Source organism: Solanum verrucosum, unplaced genomic scaffold, assembly GCF_900185275.1.
Source record: "Solanum verrucosum unplaced genomic scaffold, falcon-dt-bn FXZP01000123.1, whole genome shotgun sequence".
Classification (NCBI taxonomy): Eukaryota; Viridiplantae; Streptophyta; class Magnoliopsida; order Solanales; family Solanaceae; genus Solanum; species Solanum verrucosum.
Window position 1 is genome coordinate 26,333 of NW_026020312.1, and position 23,007 is coordinate 49,339.

Genomic DNA, 23,007 nt, shown 5'->3' on the forward strand with positions numbered 1-23,007 from the left:
GGTTCTACCAATTCCGTCTTTTGGGGATCCCACCATAGTCTATCCTTCCACGTCATCTCCTAACTCTATCTTCCTCCTCTGCACCTCCACCACTATTGACCTATCATTGTCGTCTGCGCCCAGATGATTCATGCCTGCCATCGGTATCCTTGCTTGCAGAGGACTTGTCTAAACAATGTCCTTCTATTGGGACTGGAAAAGGTAATCGATCTCCTTGTAATGTCATAGGATTTAAACCCTGCATTATAATAAATTCCATCTTTCCCCATATCTATTGAAAAGTCCGGTCAGAGCAGCAGGAGAATTTCTCCCCTAGAGAGTGAAAAATTCAAAAATGGCTAAAACTAACAACCTCGAAAAACGTGCCTGAGAGCTTTTTAAAAACTCTTTGCTGAATACTTGCTGAATAAAGTGCCAATTCCTTCTCCGTCTTAATTGACAGGGATCTACCTAGAATAATGCAAGGTTATGATCAGTGTTATCTAAGGCGAAAAGCGCAAATAAGCTCTAAGGTCCGTGAGGGCTTTAAGCGCAAATAAAGCGTGGGCTTTAATGTAAAAAGGCGCAAAGGGAGAAAAGAACACAAATATATATATGTTTAGTCCAAGACTAATAATTATTAACATGAATGACAAATATATGACCAAAGAAATTGAATTTTTTTTTATGATAAAGTGAATTATCAATTATTTAGTGTCACTTCTTCATACGAGGCTCATTGGCAAGGAAAGGTTTTCCTTAGAACCTTGATGACGTCACTGAAGCTCACATAAAGCGAGGCGAAGCGCTCAACACGTTTTGAGCCTCGCTTCAGGGCTTAAGCACGCCTTTGATAACACTTATGATTAGCCGTGGGATGAAAAAGCTGGAGACTAGAATAAAAAACTATGCAAGGATACTTTTCATTGTACTTTTTGGCTAATTTAGAGAAAAATTAATAGAATTTTCAAGGTTGAACAAAATTCTATGAGGAAATTTAAGAGCTCCATTGTTTTTCATTTGATCTTTTCTCTGGGATCAATCTTCATTCTGTCATTCTTTGGAGTAGAAGGATATGGTATAGACATTGATGATTGGATTCTGCAGGGTTTGATGTATATCCACACTCTGTAGAGTGACACCATCTTGGTGTACTGTCATTGAAACTTTTTGACTTGCCAACAAATTATGCTATCCTGATCTTGTATTGATATTAATGTATTCTGATGAAGGATATGGACATATGACTCATCAGCACCAACATCAAGAAATGCAACCATCTATTGTGGGGCAGAGATCATGTCACTTGAGTGGGAGTGCAAATCTGACCGACTGGTATAGACACTATCAATATAATAGACATACATTATTAGGTTCCATGATTCTTGTTTCTTTTTCATGTTAATTGATATAGTTGCTAGCTTCAATACTGGATTGGTTCTAAAGCTTCTGGAACTAATGTTCATCTTGAGAAAAGCTTCTCATAGGCACAGCTGATGGAGGAATCAAAGCATGGAATGTCGATGCTAAACGTGTTGTTTGTGATCTTAGTTGCACAGAAGCATTCCCAAGGTTCCTCACACTCATGGGATTTACTCTCTTCTTTCTGAAAAAATGAAATACTTGGACACTGTCTTACTTGTTCTTTTATCCTTCCCATTTCATGTTTTCCCGGATACAGCGTGTTGGATTTAAAATGCAGCCCTGTGGAGCCAATTTTCGTATCTGCTGCTGCATCGAGATGGTAACTTGTACTTCTACCTTTCTCTTGTACTTTCTTCATGTACTTTTTTGATCTAAAGCTCTCTATCTATTATCTTGATGTCCTGATATGTATAAGTTATAACTTAAGAATGTATAACTTTGATGTCCTGCTATGAAGAAGTTATAGCTTAGATTTTTGTCACAATTCCTCTGCTTTAAGCAATTTTAGAGAAATAGTTGTGAACTGAAAATTCTTCTATTAATAACTAGTATGTGCAGGCTACAGTTCTCGGTATCTAGTTTTCTTTGTTTAGGTCCATCTAAATTCAATACTAATAAATAGTTCATCTTTAAGAACAAATGATGGGGTTCTTCAAATCTCACACTTATCCCTACATGGGTATACAAGTCCCTAACAAGATTAAAAGAATTTCTTGGGCATGCAATCATGGCTTCAATGTCCATGTTATAGGAGGCAATCATGAATTGTAGTTGTAGAAAGCAGAGGAGAAAGAGAATGTCAATGCACACGAATCATATAAATTGACCAGATTTGAAGGTTTGTCTCATGTCTGGGGCGTAGATTCTTGGTGTTGCCGGCACCTGATGCCATTGCTGGCCTAGATTCTCAACTACATATCTGGGGATGCCACTGGGTAACAACCACAAAGAACTAGAAATATGGGATGTAATTGTGGAGAAGACTGAGAAAAAGTTAGCCACCTGGAAGACACAATACCTATCTCTGGGAGGAAGAATAACAATGATCAATTCTGTCTTAGATGCTGTCCCTACTTATGTTATGTCTCTCTTTCCCTTACCTGCTAAAGCGGAAGATAAATTAGATAAACTAAGGAGAGATTTACTTTGGTTGGGAAACAAGGAAGGAAAGGGCACTCACTTGGTCAAATGACAAATTGCTCAACTAAGCAAGAAATCGGGAGGTCTTGGCATTAAGAATCTAGGTCTGCAAAATAGGTGTTTACTGTCAAAATGGCTATGGAGGTTTGGTAAAGAGGGGCAGGCTCTGTGGAAGGATGTTATCGTTAGCAAGTATGGACAAACTGATTCATGGACCTCCAACATTGTGACCAGCACCTATGGGGTCTCAGTTTGGATGTCTATCAGAAATTTGTGGCCAAAACTAGCTAGGAACATATGCTACAAGGTGGGTGAGGGGACTAGGATCCTTTTTTTGGAAAGACAAGTTGGATAGGACAGAACTCCCTCATGGAGGACTTTGCAGATTTGTACTCTTTTTGTAACAACCCTGGAGCATCTATTGCTGAGATGTAGTCTCAGCAAGGGTGGAATATAACCTTTAGGAGGCTCTTAAATGACTGGGAAGTGGATAGAGTGGCCGACTTACTGCAAAGGTTGGTTGGAAGATTTTCCGGGACTCAACACTAATCCTGATGCAATCATATGGAAACATGATAGTGATGAGGAGTTTTCTGTTGGAAGTACAAAAGAGACCTGGCAACACATCCGGGGGGGCATTTTTGGACCTTGGAAACAAATCTGGAAGTCCAGCACTCCAACCAAGATAGTGTTTCACATGGTCGGAGTGCAGAAAAGCATGCCTGACTCGGGTGAGATTGAAAAAAATAGGATTCCAGATTGTTTCTAGGTGCTTCTTCTACCATGAAAAGGAGGAAACAAACAACCATTTGTTCCTTCACTATAGAGTGACGGCCCAGATATGGTATATGTTTCAAAGCCTTATCCAAGATCCTTGGGTGGTGCCTGAGCATCCTTGTAGACCTACTAAGCTGTTGGATGAGAAGAGGGGGAAGTAAAACACAGAAAAAATGGTGGAATCTAGTTCCATCTTGAATATGGTGGTCAATTTGGAAGGAAAGAAACAATAGATGTTTTAAGAATATTACTAACCCAATGCAGAAAGTAAAAGAAAACTGCATTAATACTCTATATTTTTGGTGTAAAGAAGAGGGTATATATGAAGTATATCAGTTAGTAGATTTCCTAGGCTCTTTGTAATCATGACTACTTTGCCTTGAAATTTTTTGTTTGGTTGCCAGCATACCTCATTGCTGATGAATACAACTTTACCATTCTAAATAAAAAAAGAACTCTTGAAAATTCCAACCTTCCTATCCACGACAGGCATTTTTTGTAAGACTAATGTATGAAATCCATAAGGGAACATTGGAGAGTCAAGCGGAACTCGAAAATCATTCTCCACCCTATGCAAAAATTATATCAAAGAGCGAATGAAAACATTAAGACTGACCACTTAGAAACTGGTTGTATCTCTTGTAGATGAAGTTGGAGTATATATAGTTTTATCAATGGAAACTCATCAAATTCTTTAACTTAAAATTAAAAAAGAGAAGCTGTTTAGAAATGCTTGGACTTCCACCTAGTAACTCACTGCAAGTTATTTCATTCACTTGAATGACTTTTTATCTTCCATTACATCTTTAAAGCACATTTGAATACTTTAAAATTGATTATCTAATTAGTTATTGGAACATGTTTTTACGTTTGTACATAAAAAAAAAAGAGTAGAAATAGTATTTAGTGAAGGGTAAAATGGTAATCCAATTTTGAGGTTAGGAGCTTCCCACTTATAATAATAATATTTATATATATATATATGATATGATATGATATGATATGATGATTATGCTATTTGATTCTTCAAGTTCATTAGTATTGTGGTTTTCCTTACTTTGGTTATCTATACTAACTGTCAGTACCGCTCTTTCTTTATTTTTTTTCGACCAAAGTTTCTTACTCTTTCAACTCATTACGACCTGTTCTGTGAAATGATATTCTTGAGCCGAGGGTCTATTGAAAACAACCTCTCTACCTCAGAAAAGTATGGGGTAAGCTGTAAGGTGTGTGTACACCCCACCCTCCCTAGACCCCACTTGTGGGACTGTACTTTCTTTAATTTTATTTTCATCATAGTAAGTTGCAACTCATTCCGACCTGTTTTGTAAAATGATTTTCTTGAGCCGAGGGTCTATCAAAAACAACCTCTCTATGCCACAAAGGTAGTGGTAAGGTGTGTATGCATCCCACCCTTCTAAGAACCCACTTGTGAGAGTATACTTTCTTTAATTTCTTTTTACATCATAGCTTCTACTCTTGCAACTCATTCAAACCTGTCTTGTAAAATGATTTTCTTGAGTCGAGGGTCTATCGAAAACAACCTCTCCACCCACTAAGGTAGGGGTAAGGTGTGTGCACACCCCACCCTCCCTAGACCCCACTTGTGGGACTGTACTAGGAATGTTGTTGTTAAATGAGAGTTTTGATATGCTTAATTACGATGTATATAGTTCTTGTTTGCCTCAAAAGGGATCCTAAATTGCAGTTTTGTAGGCCTGGTTCGAGTGACATTGGTAAATTGGGCTATGCTTCTTTAACTGTCTGGAACATGAGGACATGGAAAGCTATGGTATGTGATTATATTGGGTCCGGGTTGTATCCAAGTGCTGAATTTACAACACAATTTCTTTTCCTTTCTTCATAAGGATTCTCAAACCTAACTCTCTTCAAACTTTATTGAAGACAGTCCTTCCTCTTGGTGAAGATCCACCTCCAATTACTTCAGTATGCTTCAATCACAATGGAAAACTTTTAGCAGCTGCAGCTACTGATGGAATGATACACATGTTTGGTATCCTTGTCTGAACTTGTGAACATAGTCTGTAGCCGTCCTCTCTTATACCTTGCATTAGAAACTTTTATATTTATTTCCAATTTCCATATTCTGTGTCTATTTCTCTCTCTCTCTCTCTATATATATATATATACTAGTTTTGACGCACGTGCAACATCAAACCATGTACAACACAATTTTTAAAAATATTGTGAATATGATTAAATAAAGAAATTAAGTAAACAATTATAAAATGAATGATAAAGTATAAGTTCCTATGAATTTTGGATTAAACTTTCTTATGATTAGTATTGAAAGTTCCCCATAGTGCATTACTTTGTTATTATTGTATTGTTGGAGTTCTTATTTTTAATATAATATATATAAATATTAATATAAATATAAGAGATATACTAAATTGGATGTTTTTATTTGGAGTATTATATTAATTTAACATTCATGTTAGGGAGTGTAATGAGCATGTGCATATTATTCCTAATCATAAAAGTCATAACCCTTCAGAAGGCCACAAAAATCATCAGAAAAGTCATATAACACTTTGTAAAAGTCGTAACCATTCAATGTGAAATGGTGTCTTCTTTTAATATAATATAATATAATATAATATAATATATATAAATAAATATAATATAAAATATAGAAGATATAATAAATTTGATGTTTTAAGATGAAGAATGAAAAACTTCAAACAATTGTAATTTAAAAATTTGAGGAAACCCCTCTTTTTATAGCCAACAAAGGGTAGTGTATGAAAAAATGCTTATTGTGCCTTATTAAAAAAGTGTCACAACCCTTCAAAAAGGTCACAACTCATCGGAAAAGTCATAACTCTTTGAACATGTCACAACCCTTTGGAAAAGTCACAACTCTTCGGAAAAGTCACAACCCTATAAAAAAGTAACAACCCTTCGAAAAGGTCACAACTCATCGGAAAAGTTATAACTCTTTGGAAATGTCACGACTCTTCAATGTTTAAAGGTGTATGCTTTTAATATAATATAATATAATATAAAATAAATAAATAAATAAAATACAATATAAATTATGTAAGATATACTAAATTTGGTGTTTTAAGTTGGGGGTAGATAAAGAGATAGCTATGGAATTGTCTAATTTTAGTTTCATATGAAATTTAAAAAAATAAAAAAGACTTTTAATTTAACGACATGTAGAATATATAAAAATATCTTTTAACTTTGTGGTCTTAAAGATGCGCCCTCCACCCCCAAGAAAAAAAAACATTCTATATTAAACTAAATAAAAATAGAAGTACAACAAATATATTGGAAACGGAGGAGTACTTATTAAATCTAGTTTGGACTCTTCAAACAAGTTTTTGATCAAATCGATTTTCTCCAAAAGTTTGAGACTTTTCACAACTTGAACACCATGTTGTGCTTTGCGCAACATAAAATCATTGAACTTCTTGTCAAGTAGAAGTTGTTGCAAAAGTATATGTATGGCTATGAAAATGAGTATATATTAATTATCTAGATAGTCTTCTCGTTTGAAGTTGAGTTATTTTATTCTCCTTGCTGCATCAATTTTTGTTGATCTATCTAATTTAGCCACAAAAAAATATTGTAATTGCATAATTGAACAACTTTCACAATCTCCCTTGTTTCAAGAAGAAGAATAGAAAACTTACAAAATTCATAGTTTAAAAGTGTGAGAAAACCTCTCTATTTATAGAAAACGAAAGATAATATGGAAAAATGCTTATCGTGCCTTATAAAATAAGTCAAAACCTTTTAGAAAAATCACAACTTTTTGGAAATTTCATAACTCATCGAATAAGTCACAACCCTTTGGAACAGTCACTCCCATCAACGTGAAAAATTGTCTGCTTTTAATATAATATAGAATTGAACAAATAAATAAATATAATATAAAATACAGAATATATACTAAAATGAGTGTTTTATGTTGGGGGTATTATCGTAACTTAACATTTAAGTTCGGGAGTTCATTCTTTTAATGGTACTAGTTTTGACACACGTGCGTTGCACGTGAATATCAAACCATTTACCACCACACTATTTTAAAAGATAATGCGAATATTATTAAATAAAAAATTAGTCACTCTTAAAATCTCTTAGTTACACCTCTTAAATATACTTTCTCTTCCCTTCCCCATGGTTTAAACATTTGAGGAAGCCCCTCTTTTTATAGCCAACAAAGGGTAGTGTATTAGAAACTTCGTATTGTGCCTTATCAAAAAGAAGTCAAAACCCTTCAAAAAGGTCACAACTCATCGGAAAAGTCATAACTCTTCGGTAAAGTCGCCCCCCTCAGAAAAGTCACAACTGTTTGGAAAAATTGCAACCCTTTAGAAAAGTCACAACCCTTCAAAAAGGTCACAATTCATCAAAAAGTTATAATTCTTCGAAAATGTCACAACCCTTCAATGTGAAAACGTGATTGTCGTTAATATAATATATATAATATAATATAATATAATATAATATAATATAATATAATATAATATAATACACATAAATAAATATAATACAATATAAAATATAGAAGATCTTCTACATTTGGTGTTTTAAGTTTGGGGTATTATAATAATTTAACATTTAAGTTAAGTAGTTCATACTTTTAAGGTAGTATAGATAGATAAAAAAAAGATAGATATAGATTGGTCTAATTTTATTTTGATATGAAATTTTAAAAAATAAAGAAGACTTTTCTTTTAAAGATCATATGTAGAATATATAAAAATGTCTTTCAACTTTGTGGTCTTAAAGATGCCCCCACCCCCAAGAAAAAATAACATTCTACATTAAACAGAAGAAAAATAAAAGTACAATAAATAAATTGGAAACAAAAGAGTACTTATTAAATGTACTTTGGACTCTTCAAACAAGTATTTGATCAAATATTTTTTCTCCAACAGTTGAAGACTTTTCAGATTCTGAACACCAAGTTATTGTTTGTGCAACGAAAAATCGTTGAACTTATTGTCAAGTAGAAGTTGCTACAAAAGTATATTTTATGGCAATGAAATTGAGTACATATTAATTATCAAGATACTCTTCTCGTTTGAAGTTGAGTTATTTCAAAATTCTTCTTGTTGCTTTAATTTTTGTTGATCTATCTAATTTACCAACAAAAAATATTATAATAGCATAATTGAACAACTCTCACAACCTTCCTTGTTTTAAGAAGAAGAATAGAAAACTTACAAAATTCGTAGTTTGAGAAACCCCCTCTATTATAGACAACAAAGGATAATATGAAAAATTATTTATCCTGTCTTTTCAGATGAGTCACAACCCTACAGAAAAATCACAACTTTTCAGAAATGTCATAACTCATCAAAAAGTCACAACTCTATAAAAAAAGTTACAACCCTTCGCAAAAGTAACTACCTATCAATGTTAAAAGGTGTATGCTTTTAATATAGTATATAGTGTAAATAAATATAATATTAAATATAGAATATATACTAAATTGAGTGTTTTAAGTTGGGGTATTATAGTAATTTAACATTCAAGTTAGGGAGTTCATGTTTTTAAAGTAGTATAGATAGATAGATATAGATTTGAGAGTGAATATGTGCAGTTAGGAGATGCTCTCATAACTTTGCTGGCTTGCATAGTCAACAGAATCTTAACAGGTGATAGATATGTCTGCTGGCTTGCAAATTACTGGATGGCCAGCACATGATTCTGCAATTAGTTCTGTTCTGTTTGGTTCTGATGAGACGAGCATTTTCACTTTGGGTGTAGATGGAAAGGCAAGTTATTTAGCAATCATCGAATTCACTTTATTTTTCTTTCATTGAGTGCTTCTCCATATATTCAAGGTTTTCACCTTGCTGAAAGCTTAAATTTGTTAGCTGCATTCTGAAGAATCTAACTCAGTAGCATGTAAGACAGATATTTGAGTGGAGTTTGCAGAATCAAGGCAAAGTACTTTGGTCAAGTGATTGCAGCAGGTATGTGGATTGTTTTAATCCTTTAGTTTTGATATTTCATTCTTGTGTGAATATTCCAGTTAACTAGAAATATTCTTTTAGCCCTAGTCTCATGCTTGTGCATCTCACATGGTATTTAGCCAGAAGAAATCATTTATCATTATTAAAAAAGTATAAATATGGTATTTGTTATGATACAAATTCATGAGTCATGATAGGCACCAAAAGAGCGACCGCTTGATAGGCAAACCGCAAACATTTGATAGCAACAAACTCATATTCAAAATGATAGTATAAGCTATATAGATAAATCTCCAAGTATCACAGATGATAGTGGAAGAGAAGTATACGTTATAATGCCAAGGAGTTCCTATCCGTCCCAACAGTAAGTCGAGGAGAAGCTACATACTTTGAAGTATGCTGTTTGGGTCGTAGCCCGAAAGTAAAGAAACATAATATAAATAGCTTGAAGTACCACCACAACGTATGTGGTTCTTTCACCTCATCTGAAGCTAAGAAACCGTATAAATATCTTTGTATGCTCTCACCCTCAACATACCAGGTAATTTAAAGCAATTATGTATATTCTAAACAATGACTTCAGGAAAGCAAAACATTCGAGAGGTTAAAAGTCTCACTTGCCTTTAAATGCCTTTTCTTCACTTGAAATGCTTAAATCCACTAAGACGACCTCCGAAGGCCCCAATTTATGCAAGATAGTGAATAACGCATTCAAATTAGGTGCAATATTTCCATAATTTGGATAAGTCAGACAATGGAAGGTCAACCAAAAACTCAACCTCCGACCAAACTAGTCAAAATGCAAAACAAATTATAGAATCAGCATACCCATAAGCTCACATTTCATTTATGTAATCAACTTTCAATCTTGACTTGTATTGCTAGGTCGCATCCCCCCTTTTTTTTCATTTGTAGAACTAGGTTTAAAATCCTTAAGGCATTCAAATCTCATGTCAAAATCCACAAAAAAGGAAGTATGATTATCTTAATGCCTTAGGTCGAAATCACTCCATTGGTTGAGCCCCGCCCCTCATGTGTTCTTCCTTCTCCTAAATGGCAAAAACTAAGTGTTGTTTGTATTTATACTTGAACTGTCCTTCAGCGGCACCCAAGGGTATGCCTTAGTGGTTAATGAAGTGGTTGAGAATCCTGAGGTCTCGAGTTCAAAACCCAGTGGAGACAAAAAATACCAGGTGATTTTTCTCATTTGTCCTAGCCTTGGTGGACCGAGTTACTTGATACCTGTTGCTGGAGGGAGGTGACATGTATCCCGTGGAATCAGTCAAGGTGCGCAAAAGCTTGCTCGGACACCATAGTCATAAAAAAAGAAACTGTCCTTAGTGCTATCACACTCCTCCACAGTGATCATGATAATTAACTGAACTACCCTTAAATATGATTGCGGTCAGCTTGCACGATAGCGCAAACTTTTGAATTTTCCAATGTGTGGTTGTGGTCAACTTGTGCTGTTGCGCTGATCAAACTCTTCCCATATTGTGTGATTGGGCTTGGTGCAGAATGATTGTGGCTGCACCAAATATAACTTTAGGGATTCAAATCTATGTAAAAATCCACAAAAACAAGTATAATCATCTTAGGTTGTTAATTAATCATTATCTTAGTGCCTTGGGTCGAAATCACTCTGTTGGTTGAGCCCCCACAAGTTCTTCTTCATAATGGCACAATCTAATCAATGTTCATATGTATACTTGAACTGTTCTTCGGAGCTATCACACTCCTCACCAATCATGATAATTAATTGAACCGTCTTTAAGGGCTATTTTGGTCAGCTTGCACGATAGCACTGGCTTTTGAATTTTCCAATGTGCGATGGCAATCAACTTACGATGACCAAACTCTTCCCACATTGTGTGATTGGTCCTGGTGCAGAATGATCGTGGCTGCACCAAATAAAACTTTTGATTTTTAGGTTCTACCATGTCCAAAACCACCCAAACTCTTGAGTCACATTTCAAATCAACGCGCAAGTAATAATTAGTAATACGATCTTATACATATGCTTAAACTACATATGGAATGCAAATATAAAACATGAAAGGGTTGGGTTATATTTTCGCCCACTTAAACTCTTGTTTGGGTATATTTGAGCTATCAAATAAGTGCATGTATTTGCTCTACATGTCTGCCCTAGTCTCTTAGTTACTTCATCGTGCGGATGATTCCTCCATGAACACTTCCACCAAAGGAAGTTTATTTGATTCTCAACTTGCAAACCAACCTGTCTAAAATGGGCACGAGGGCTTTCTTATAGGATAAATCGGGTCCAATTGAGGCTTCATTTGATTGCACTTAATGAAGGTCTTAATCTTTAACATTCAAATCCTACTCATTAAGTTTGTTTGTTTTTTGTGGTTTGAATCTTTATCATTTATGTCTTAATCATTAAGTGCGTTTGCTTTTCTTATTTTACAATTACTTAATGAGTTTGAAACCTCATTTGTTTCCATTAAGAGTAACACGCCTGAATTTGAATAACATATTATAATGTGCATTAAGATCTAGATGTCTAGATCTGAATACATATCTGAATATTAAGATGTCTCTAGATCTGAACACTGAATGATTAAGATGGTTTTCAATATCTGAATGTGCATATGAAATTAATTTATATCAATAAAATATTATAAAAAAATTATTGTCAAAAAAATATTACTTCTTTGATAAAAAAATATTTTAAATGTTTATATTTGATTGAAAAAAATCAAATTATATGATATGCAAATAAAAATTATATATCAATACAAAAATTATTATAACATGGTTGTTTTAAAGAATTCAACATAAGCATTTCATAAAAAAATTATCCAATTAATCAAATAATAAAGAAGGTTTCACATTATCAACGCCTAACATGTACTATAGCTAATTAGAAAAATGAAAGAATTTCTATTTTTTTCTTGATGACCTTAATCCAATTCTCTAACTTGTGCACCTCTAGTGTCGTCCATGCCCTTTTGTATCTATCAATTTCACAAAATATATTAACAGTATGGTTCTTCACGTCAATGCCATCTAATTTTTCCTTTCATTCTTCTAAGTTAGTTGTGCTATTTTTTTAATCAATAACTCTAAGACAATATTCGTCTTCTCATGAATTTCCAATTGAGACAAATTTTTCTTTTCATCCCAAAACTCTTTTATCAGGCGAAATTGAAGATCGGGATGGAGAATTATTAAGACCTCCATCATTTTTGTCACCAACTAGATCTTCAACTCCATTAGGAGTATCTATATTTATAGTAGGAGATTCAAAAGAGATACTAGGACAGGAATAGGTACAACTTGGACTCCAACCATGACCTCTTGTTGCAGTAGAACCTTTGAAAAGTTTTGTACACAAATCTTGGAAGGGTAGAGGTGAAGCGTTCTTGATAAACATCAATACACCCCCAAAAAATTGTTAATATAAAAAAATACTTGTAAAGATTATGATAATTTACCAGTTCAAAGAGGAAAAAGTTGGTATTTGATTGAGAAAAAAAAGGAAGAAAGTTTGTCGCGCGAGAGAACAAAGTCGCGCAAGGAAACCTAGGTTAACAAAGGAAGAATCTGCTAGAGAAGTTGGCTACTTTGGACAACATTGCTATAACAGCAGAAGAGTCAATGGAGAAGGCATCCTTAATCATGAACTTTGAGCAGCTAATCAAGAATGAAGAGATCTTGTGGAGATAATAAAGATCTAGATTCTTGTGGTTGAAAGAAGGGGATAAGAATACCAAATTCTTCCACAAGATGTCTAATTCACACAAGAGATATAACAACATTGACCAACTTCTTGTTCAAGGGAATCTGATCAGAGATCAAGAAAGGATTCAAGGGGAAATAATGGAATTTTACCAAAACCTGTACTCAGAGAATGTCCAGTGGAGACCTGCCAGCAACTTCACAAATTGCCCAAGGCTGACAGTGGAGGAAATGGAAGATTTAGAAAGGTGATTTGGAGAGGAGGTACTGAAATGTCTAAAGTAGTGTGCAATTGATAAAGCACCTGGTCCAGATGGGTTTACAATGGGGTTCTACATCAAGTGTTGGGAAATGGTAAAAAATGATATATGAAGACCTTCCAGAATTTCTACGAGCAAGGAAGGTTTGAAAGACGTTTCAATGCTATCTTCATAGCTCTTATTCCAAAGAAGAAGGTGCTAAAGAATTAATAGAGTTCAGGCCCATCTAGGTAGTATTTACAAGCTTTTCTCGAAAGAGCTTACTGAAAGATTGAAAAGAGTGATGGCTAAGCTTGTGGACTCACAATAACTGACATTCATCAAAGGAAGATAGATTATGGATGATGCCCTCATAGCAAATGAAGTAATAGACTCCAGGGTGAACTTGAAGAAACCAGGAATCCTATGCAAATTAGACATTGAGAAAGCATATGATCATGTCAATTAGGGATTTCTTATGGATTTGCTAGAGAAGATGGAATTTAGATACAAATGGAATAAGTGGATAAAATTTTGTATATCAACAGTGAACTTCTTTGTACTTATTAATGGTTCACCAGCAGGTTACTTTAATTCACAGAGGGGCCTAAGACAAGGTGATCCTCTATCACTCTTTTAGTTCCTCTTAGTCATGGAGGGACTGAACAACATGATTAAGAAAACAAATAGGGAAGGTTGGTTAAGAGAATTTGAGGTTGCTAGAGTTGGAAGCGATAGCTTGAAGGTAACTCATCAGTATGCAGATGACACACTTATATTATATGATGCTGAAGAAGAGCATCTCAAAATACTGAGACTGATCTTGGTAATATGTGAAGGAATGTCAGGTTTGCATATTAACCGGAGGAAAAGCTTCTTATATCCCGTTAATGAAGTGCCAAACATGGAAATCTTAAAGTCAATCTTAGGGTGTGAAGTGAGTGCTCCACCAACTATCTACCTTGGATTGCTTTTGGGGGCCAAGTCTATGTCTATGGAAATCTGGAATGGGGTGATTGAGAAATGTGAGAAGAAGTTAGCAAGGTGGAAGTCCCAATATCTCTCCTTGGGTGGAAGATTGACCTTGATAAGCTCTGTGCTTGATGCACTTCCAACGTATATGATGTCATTGTTTCCTATCCCACTAGGAATCATCAATAGGTTGGATAGCATCAGGAGGAAATTTCTATGGCTAGGGAACAAAGTCAGGAAGGGTTACCACCTAGTAAAATGGAAGACAGTGATCAATGAGAAAAGATTTGGGGATTGGGGATCAAAAATCTGAAGAATCAGAGTAAAGCTTTAAAAATGAGACACTAAGGAAATATTCAAATGAAAATCAAAGTCTATGGGTCAGAGTCATTAAAGCTAAATATGAGGAGAATGATAATTGGATGACAAAGGAGGTCACTACTCCTTATGGTGTTAGCTTATGGAAATCTATCAGAATTTTGTGGAATAAATTCAAAGTTAATACCATAGTCAAAGTGGCAGATGGAGTTAAAACTGTCTTTTGGAAGGATGATTGGCATGAAGCAGCAACATGGAGACATTATTCATTATTCCTAGATATTTATAACTTAGTTTTACATCAACACAGCACAATAGCAGAATTGTGGACACCTCAAGGGTGGAATTTTGTGTTCAGGAGACACTTCAATGATTGGGAAATACCAAGTACCAAGAGTAATAGAATTCTTCAGCACCATCGACCAATTCAGTGGTTTGAAGGCTGGAGAAGACATCCTACAGTGGCAGGGAAATAGTAACGGGACTTTTAAAGTAAATGCAGCCTATAGGAAGATAAGCAACCAAACCAATAGATACTTCGATGGAAAGCCAAAATCCCACACAAAATATATTGCTTTGTCTGGTTATTGGCTAAGGAAGTAGTGCTGACTCAAGATAACTTGATGAAAAAGAGGATCCCTTTATGTTCCAGATGTTTTTCTATCGGGAAATTGCAGAAACAGTGGTCCATCTATTTATACATGCAAGGTCACAAGTCAACTATGGAGATTATTCCAATGTCTCAAAAACGTATCTTGGTCCATGCCAAGGAAAATCATAGAAGCATTACAAAGTTGAGAAGAAGTAGGAGTACACGCTAAGAACAGAAACAACTGGAGAATTGTACCTGCAGCTACATGGTGGACAATATGGAAGGAGAGGAACCTTAGAGTTTTTCAGAATATGGAGTTGAACAAGCCAAAATGAATTGTATTTTGACTTTATGTTTATGGTGCAACCAGATATACTCTAATGATACTTACTCTAATGATACTACTCTATCATTGATGTCTTGGACTCATTATAAGGATAGGACAATAAATTTTGAGTTCTTTTGTAAATATGGTTTCAGTACAACCCATGTAATGTGTTACAGAATTAGAAACAATTACCTATGTCAAAAAAAAAATAACTAGGAAACTTTCATAATAGGAAACTCTAAAATAGGAAACTTTAAAATAGGAAGCTTTTAAGGGATAAGGCACAAGTACCCCCGACACTCTGACCGAAATCTCAGACACACCGAAACTTAACTAGGGTCCTATTACCCTCCTAAACTAATTTAAAATGGAATAAATACATCATAAATGTTGACGTGGCATAGAGAGTGTGCATACTTTCTTGAAGGCAAGTGATGAGTGCACAAGTTAGACACATGTCATTGTTTAATTGGTAATTTTATAATTACACATATTTATTGATATTAAAATTTTATATATATTTAATTATTTTAATTTCGTTCTCACTTTAAACTTTTTTTTTAAAAAATAATTTTTTATTTTTTCATTTTTAATTAATTTTTAAAAAATTATGTGTATTTTCTTAAAAAAATAATCAAAAGTGTCCTTTAATTTTAACATTTATGTTTTATTTGATTTTCTTCACTTATTTTGATATCCGTTCGAAATTAACTCATTTTAAATACAAGATATTTGGAATTAAATTTGAAATCAAATCAAAACGAAAGACAAAGAAAATAAAAAGAGTAAATAAAATCAATAGAAAATGAAAGATAAAAAACAATGAATGAAGGTAAAAGTTCCGTTAAAAGGTAAAAAATGTGTATTAATTAAACTTAAATAAAAGATAAAGAAAGTAAAATTATTTCTTTAAAATAAAAATTAAAAAATTTAAAATAATATTTACACATGTGGCAAGCACGTGTGTACACGCACAACCAACTTGGGTGGTTGAAAGTGCCACATCAACACAAAAGGTGCACATAAATACGAAATGAGTTTGAGGGGTTAATAAGACCCTAGTTAACTTTAGGTGTCTCTGGGACTTCGGTCATAGTCTAGGAGGTACTTGTGCCTTATCCCAACTTTTAAACTAGGAAAACATATAAATATAATACCAAAAATTCTTTCCTAAGGAAATAAGCAAAAGTTCCCAAAAAGGATTTCCAACTTTGACCAAAATATGTGGTCCTTCCCAAGTCACTTGCACGTGAACAAGAATCTTGCAACTCCTTATCCTTGGTGACTGTCTTCTTAGGGCTTCTATAGCATCATCCTTGTCCATGGAGCTATCATGCTGCGAATATTGCAAAACAATAGGAGTTTATTGACGATGTTTCTAGGAGTCCCTTCCGTTTTGAGCAAGTAAGCAAACATCTTTTTTTAGTTTTTCCCAAGCTTTTTTTGCTCTCTCACAAGCAATGATTTAAGGAAAATTTGAATCAGCAATTGAATTCTGAATTACAGTTTTGGCTTTAAATTTTTTTGTTTTTTCATCTGAATGAGATTCAATTTGGGGAAGGATAGGATTTGCAGGAGTGGTTGTAAGGTATATCTTTCATTACAACTTCCCACATATCAGACTTCAAGATGTGATTTTATTTTCATTGACGAAACATGATAGTTTTCGCTAGTGGAATTTTTGGGGCATTTTAAGAGAGAGATTGCTGCTTGCCATGTTTGAAAATAGGTTAAAAATTGATATTGGTTAAATATAACATACGCGATGGAAATAAACACCGGTTGAAAGTAGCCTTGATGAGTTAAAAATGGGTTGAAAGTAGCTTTTTAGAAGAATTCACGGATCTTAGAAGATTAATGAGGCTCTTCATACCATTGTTCGTTTTTCTAAAAGTTTGTGAAGCGAAAAGGTTGAAAGTATTGATTAAAAATATCTCTCAACTTTTATTAAGCACAATAGGGTTTTAAATAGCCAATGTGAAAACGTAATCTGCATAACAATAAATCAAAAAGGCTAAATAATCTCAACAACAAAAACAATCTCATAGAAATTCAAAATTCAAGTTTATCCTAAACCTAAACAGCTTATTATGCTAAAAATTACTGCAATAGTGAAAAACAAATTTCAATAGGTTTCAATGGCATGCTATGAAACTCATATCCCTGTCATTTTGGCATGGTGCTAGGTGATTAATGAAGGTTTTGATGAGTAACAATCAATTGTGTAAATTTATTAGGCAATGAAGAAGAATGATGTATTTAGGTTGACATGAGTTTCCTTCAAACTGTTCATATATCCAGCTCTGGGGGATGATTCAGCCATAAACTCCCTGTTTCCTAGAGAAACTGGATAAATCAAAGTTGTTAGGACCTTCGAACTGTATACTGACCGGGGGAAAAGAAATTAAATCTACATGATTTTTTAGCTCATGAGATGGGTTGCACTGTGCTTGAATATTATTTGTCAGAATAGGAACATGATTTATATAATATCCTACTTTTTCTTTGTAATGTAGTATTTATAAATAGGGCTCTATGTAATGATATAGAGTACACAATTCAATAATATTTTCTTCTTTATTTTCACATGGTATTAGAGCAGGACTAATTCCAATTTTCATTTCCTGATGTTGGGCCCTTATATTAAATTGCCCATGCACCAGTTGTCCATCCCTAGGCGTGGGTGTGAGGGGTTAAGGGATGAGTGGTCTCTTTAGTTTGGCTTGGGTAATACTCACCTCTTGAGTTAGCATTTGGAATTGAATAAGGCCCAAGATCCTTTTCTTTACAATACTTTCTATCAAGCAGCATATTTTTTTTTCCTTTTCCCATTAAATTTGTTCTCTAAGTTAAAAGTTGTTCTCTTTTCCTGTCTTGTTGTAGAATAAGATGCTTTACATCTATCATTCCTGTATTGTAGATTCTGTAACCTTAGGAGTTCGTCACACTATAAACATGAAATGGCTCTCGATGCTTATGGAAGAAGACTTCTGGTGACATCCAACTCCCTGAGGGCGCCTATATATCAGGTAAACTAGTTTCATGCAGAATGATGTGTTTAGGTTCCCTTGCCTCAGTCTCAGGGCCTAACTATACGTTCATAAGCTCTAGGTTTGCCTCTTAACTGAAAATGGAACAATCATTTATGGGAGTCACAGAAAGTTGTCCCATCAGTAAACCGATTGGATCTCTCTTTTATTAGTTGTTATGCGTATTGACAACTTCTGTTGGGACTAGCAGTGCTCATATGATGTCACAAGTCCTGGGGGGAGTCTGATAAGATGTAGTTTCATTGGTCCTTGCTATGGCCCCTGTTTGTTTCCAGTTACTGTTATTTCTTGCCTTGCTGGTTTACTGAAGTCTAATTTATTGACAATAAATGATTGTTAATTGTATCAGGTGCGAGGTCATGCATATGGGATGAGAACTCTTCCTCATAGTGCATCTATAACAACAGTAGACTGGCATCCGACATCACCCATCTTCTTGACTGGATCTGCAGATCACTCTGTTCGGGTTACATCTATGGCGTGACAACTTCTGATTTGTCTGGTGTGTTTATTTGGATAGTCTGATTTAAAGGAGATGAGTTGAAACTGTAATATTTATTCGTTCATCCAGTGTGTACGTGAACCTTAAAGCTATCTGTCCATTTTTAAGTTTGATTACAACCATTAGTCAAAGGGATCATCAGAAGCACAGAGTAGAATATAAAGGTGGTAGCTCGTTGTAAATGAGGCTTACTGAAATATTAACTGAAAAAAGGACAAAGAAGAGAGGTCTTGCTTCACGGACTCTTTGGGAACCACAAAAATCTCTTCAGGCGTCACAATTGAATTTTGTGTTGATTGTACGATAGTTGAACAATTGGTTTAGTTTATGCAATCAGCATCTGAACATCAGCTTTGAACTATCTGATACATTGAGAAGGGATTGCTTTGAATAATTGATAATGGCCTAGATTATTTAGCTTCATGTACTTGGTGTTCTAATATCATCATACCCAGTGTTTTGATTGGTCCCTCCAACATTAGAGGTTCTTTTACATTTACATGTGGCCAATGTCTCGTAACATTCCAATCCTTTTTTTAAGTTTTATGTCACAATATTTATTTTGAGACTTTGTATAAGTTATTTTCTTCATTTAGGACTTATTGACTGATTTGGTTTCAGACCCGAGAGATTCGGGTCAGTTTCAGATCACTTGAAACCTAAATGGATTGTAGATTTCTCTCTCAACTGGTGCATCGTGATTGCAGTCACCACCTTCCATCAACAGTATTGACAGAGGAGAATGAAAGGCACCACTTTGATATATGATCTTTTATGGACTTCGGGAAGTCAATTTTTCCTGCTGACATTGCCACACAATTTCACGGCAGAGAAACTGCGGTGAGATGAGGCATTGTGATCGCATTGACTTGACTGCGATAGTCTTAAGTCCCTAACCAATTTACCAGTCATGGTCTAGGGTGAGATGAGGCATTGTGATCGCATTGACTTGACTGCGATAGTCATAAGTCCCCAGCCAATTTATCAGTCATGGTCTAGTTATGGGATGGCAAAGACCATGTTCCAATACCAACATTGTTCTATCATATGAGTTTGCATTGTTTTAGGTGTAATCACCATGAAACTTTGACCTGACGATCCTAAGACAATTCTTGAGTTATTTACATGTAATTTTAAGATCAAAACAGGAGATATCAAATGTCCTAAAGTGGTTTTAGCCCTAAATTCCCAAATCATCATTTAAGGGATTTAACCTAGTAAACTAAGTCAAGATTGGATTTTTGCTATATATTTGGACTCCCTCGTTTGTGAGCAATCCATTCATGTAAATCATTTTGAGTTTCCATTAACTTGTAATTGACTTTGACAAAAGCCTAAACTTTAGAGATGGGTCCAATGTATAGCTAACCTTGAGAATGATCGATTTGAATAGATTTGGAATGTTTGACAGATAATGAGAGAAGAAACAAAGTAGTTTTGGATAGTTAACTTACATGAGTATTAGGTATGTTGAGATTTTGGACCTGAAAATGTGGTTTTCTCAGGATACATGCCCGAACAAGTTATTTGAATAATATGCATATGGAGGTGATTATGTATGCATTATTCTAATGTATGCCTATGTTGTGAGTTCATATATACTTTTATAAGCTTTAATTATGTAATGACCAGTTTTGTCGTTATTGAACCTTCTGCGATACAAGCATACGATTTTTTTTCTTCCAAAATATGAGTCCTGTTTTGAAATAGTTAGAGCCATGACGTAGCAGTCAGAAGGTCGTTGTAGTAGATGCGTTGCAGCAAAAGGGTAACCACTACAACGAAGAATGAAGGACAGAATCTCAAGTTAAGTTAGTTTTAGGAGTTTAACTCCTAATCTAAGGATAACTTCCTCCTAAAACCGCCCCCATGATAAATTCTACAAAGAAAGAGCTTAAGAAAAGTGTAGAGGAGACTTTTACTTAAGTATAACTTGATTATTGAATCGTGTATGTATTATTGAATTGACAGAGACAACATGATTAGGTCTCCGGTCATTGTGTTCAGATTTAAGCCCATTAAGTGCATTTGTTTTATTTTTTAAAAAATATCTCTTAATAGGTCTATATACATTTGAGCAAAACAGATTTGTAAAAGAGTCTTAACACCATTCAAACTTAAAATACATCTCTTATTTCTCTCTCCCAAACTTTCGCTCGTTCTTTTTTCTTTTCTCATCTCTTTCATATATCAATGAAGCAACATGAAATGTTTCTTTTGAATTGATAGCATCAAAATCTGGATTGGGCAAGAGATATAAAGGAATGAAGAAAATAAGTGCAACTATTGTCATAAGAAGTGAAAAGGTGCTCAATATTTTGTGAATCCAATCCAAGAAAAAATTCATGTTTATATTCAAGTTCTTAAAATTGAGAACACTGAATTTTTTTCATTTTGTGAATTGTGATGAAAATGCTCAACTAAGGAAGAACGAGCCTTAATAAAAGCAATCAAACCACCCATCTCCTCAGAAATACGTAATCGGACGAGACTGTTGGTTAACCTTTGAACATCTCTAGCCAATGGTATCCCCTCCACACTAATAGCGGCAAGACTTCTGATGAGTCCACAATTTGGACTCATTTAGGGCTTCATTTTAATAGAATTAATGTCCTCAAATGCATATTTTGTTTCAATAACTGATGTAAACCCTTAAGTTTGAGGCAAAGCATGGACACTACTTGGCAAAAAGGAACAAAACGACTGAAAAGACGAAGAAAAGAAGGCCTGAGGATCGCCTAATGCATTCGGCGAGTCACTGAATGGCCTTCACCTCACCCAAAGTTCCAGTGTGCTGAGCCCTGAAGGAAAAGATCAAGTCGGCGATGAAAAGGAGCAGTCGACGTGTCGCCGAATAGTTCTGCGAGGCAGTACTATATCGCCCAATGATCCAGAACGCGAAGATGCTGAAAGGCGATGAAGCAGACCAAAGGGCGGATCGCCGAGTGCATCGGCGATCCCGACTAACTGCGCCGAGTGTTCCTTCGCAGCACAATATTTGACAACTATAAATACTAGTTTGAAATTTTATCTTAGTATGCAATTTCAGATACAACAATTTTATTTTCCAAGTTTTCAAGTAGAGAATATTTTTGCTTAGCTTTTGGAGACTTGAAGACTTCCAATTCCAATAAATTGGAAGTGGGTGTTGAAGATTCTTCATCCTAGACTTGATTTAAGTGAATATAAATCATACCCAGTTGATGTTACTTTGATTTGGTATCATTTTTTTTTTCTATGTCTAGCTAAAACCTCAATTCTTAGGGTGTGATTTTGTGAATATGGGTTAAATTTCCTGTTGGGTATTGCTTATTGTTAGTCTATTTGCTGTTTACATGTGATTTCATTTAGTAGTTGTGTTTGAACTTAATGGGATTATAGTTGCAAATACAATTTCATCTCAGTGTATTTGGCTTGCTCGAGAGAGAGGTTTTAAAACTAAGACTACTAAATCGATAGCCGGTGGTTATTGGGTCGTCATGGGTTCAGCTCGAGAGAGTGAATCCTAGGCCTTTTCCCACACATTCAGCTCGAGAGAGTGAATGGGCTTAGGCGGAGGCTGTGCTTAAAAGCGACAACTCGATGTTCGAGAGAAACCAAGTTGATTTGGGGTAAGTTGCTCGAGAGAATTTACCCCCACTAATGTCTAGCCTAGTTACAAATGTTCAGCAATTGATTATCAATAGCAATTACCCGATTGTGTATTTTATCCCATATTCCTATCACATCCCAAGAATTCCGTCTCCTATATTCACAGCTTTGTGTTTTTACTGTTTTTGTTCATTAATTGAATACAAACCCCCCATTGATAATTGGTATTCGTGTCAACCCCTTAATTTATCATGTGTTTACTCAATAATGTTTTTAGCTATGGTTGACTCTAGCATATTCACACTTAACTCTTAATTCTCAGAAACCGCTCCCTTGGGACTCTACCCCAACCCATTCGGTTGGGTTATATTACTATTGTACGATCGTAGACACTTGAATCGGAAGTTGTGTCTTGATTACGCAAACATC

General features: G+C 34.8%; 1 protein-coding gene across 6 annotated transcripts in view; it reads left to right on the forward strand.

Annotated features, from left to right (window-relative positions):
* LOC125835176 (uncharacterized) overlaps positions 1–19,062 on the forward strand; it is a 41,084-nt gene extending 22,022 nt beyond the window's left edge. For all 6 annotated transcript variants that reach the window (XM_049514300.1, XM_049514302.1, XM_049514305.1 and 3 more), the window contains exons 7-15: positions 1,212–1,314; positions 1,457–1,551; positions 1,661–1,723; positions 5,038–5,113; positions 5,227–5,335; positions 8,968–9,080; positions 9,223–9,281; positions 18,356–18,464; positions 18,835–19,062. In XM_049514300.1, the coding sequence (XP_049370257.1) occupies positions 1,212–1,314; positions 1,457–1,551; positions 1,661–1,723; positions 5,038–5,113; positions 5,227–5,335; positions 8,968–9,080; positions 9,223–9,281; positions 18,356–18,464; positions 18,835–18,969 (862 nt within the window). In that variant the 3' untranslated portion in view covers positions 18,970–19,062. The remainder of the gene's footprint in view (positions 1–1,211; positions 1,315–1,456; positions 1,552–1,660; positions 1,724–5,037; positions 5,114–5,226; positions 5,336–8,967; positions 9,081–9,222; positions 9,282–18,355; positions 18,465–18,834) is intronic.
* Positions 19,063–23,007: the final 3,945 nt, after the last annotated feature.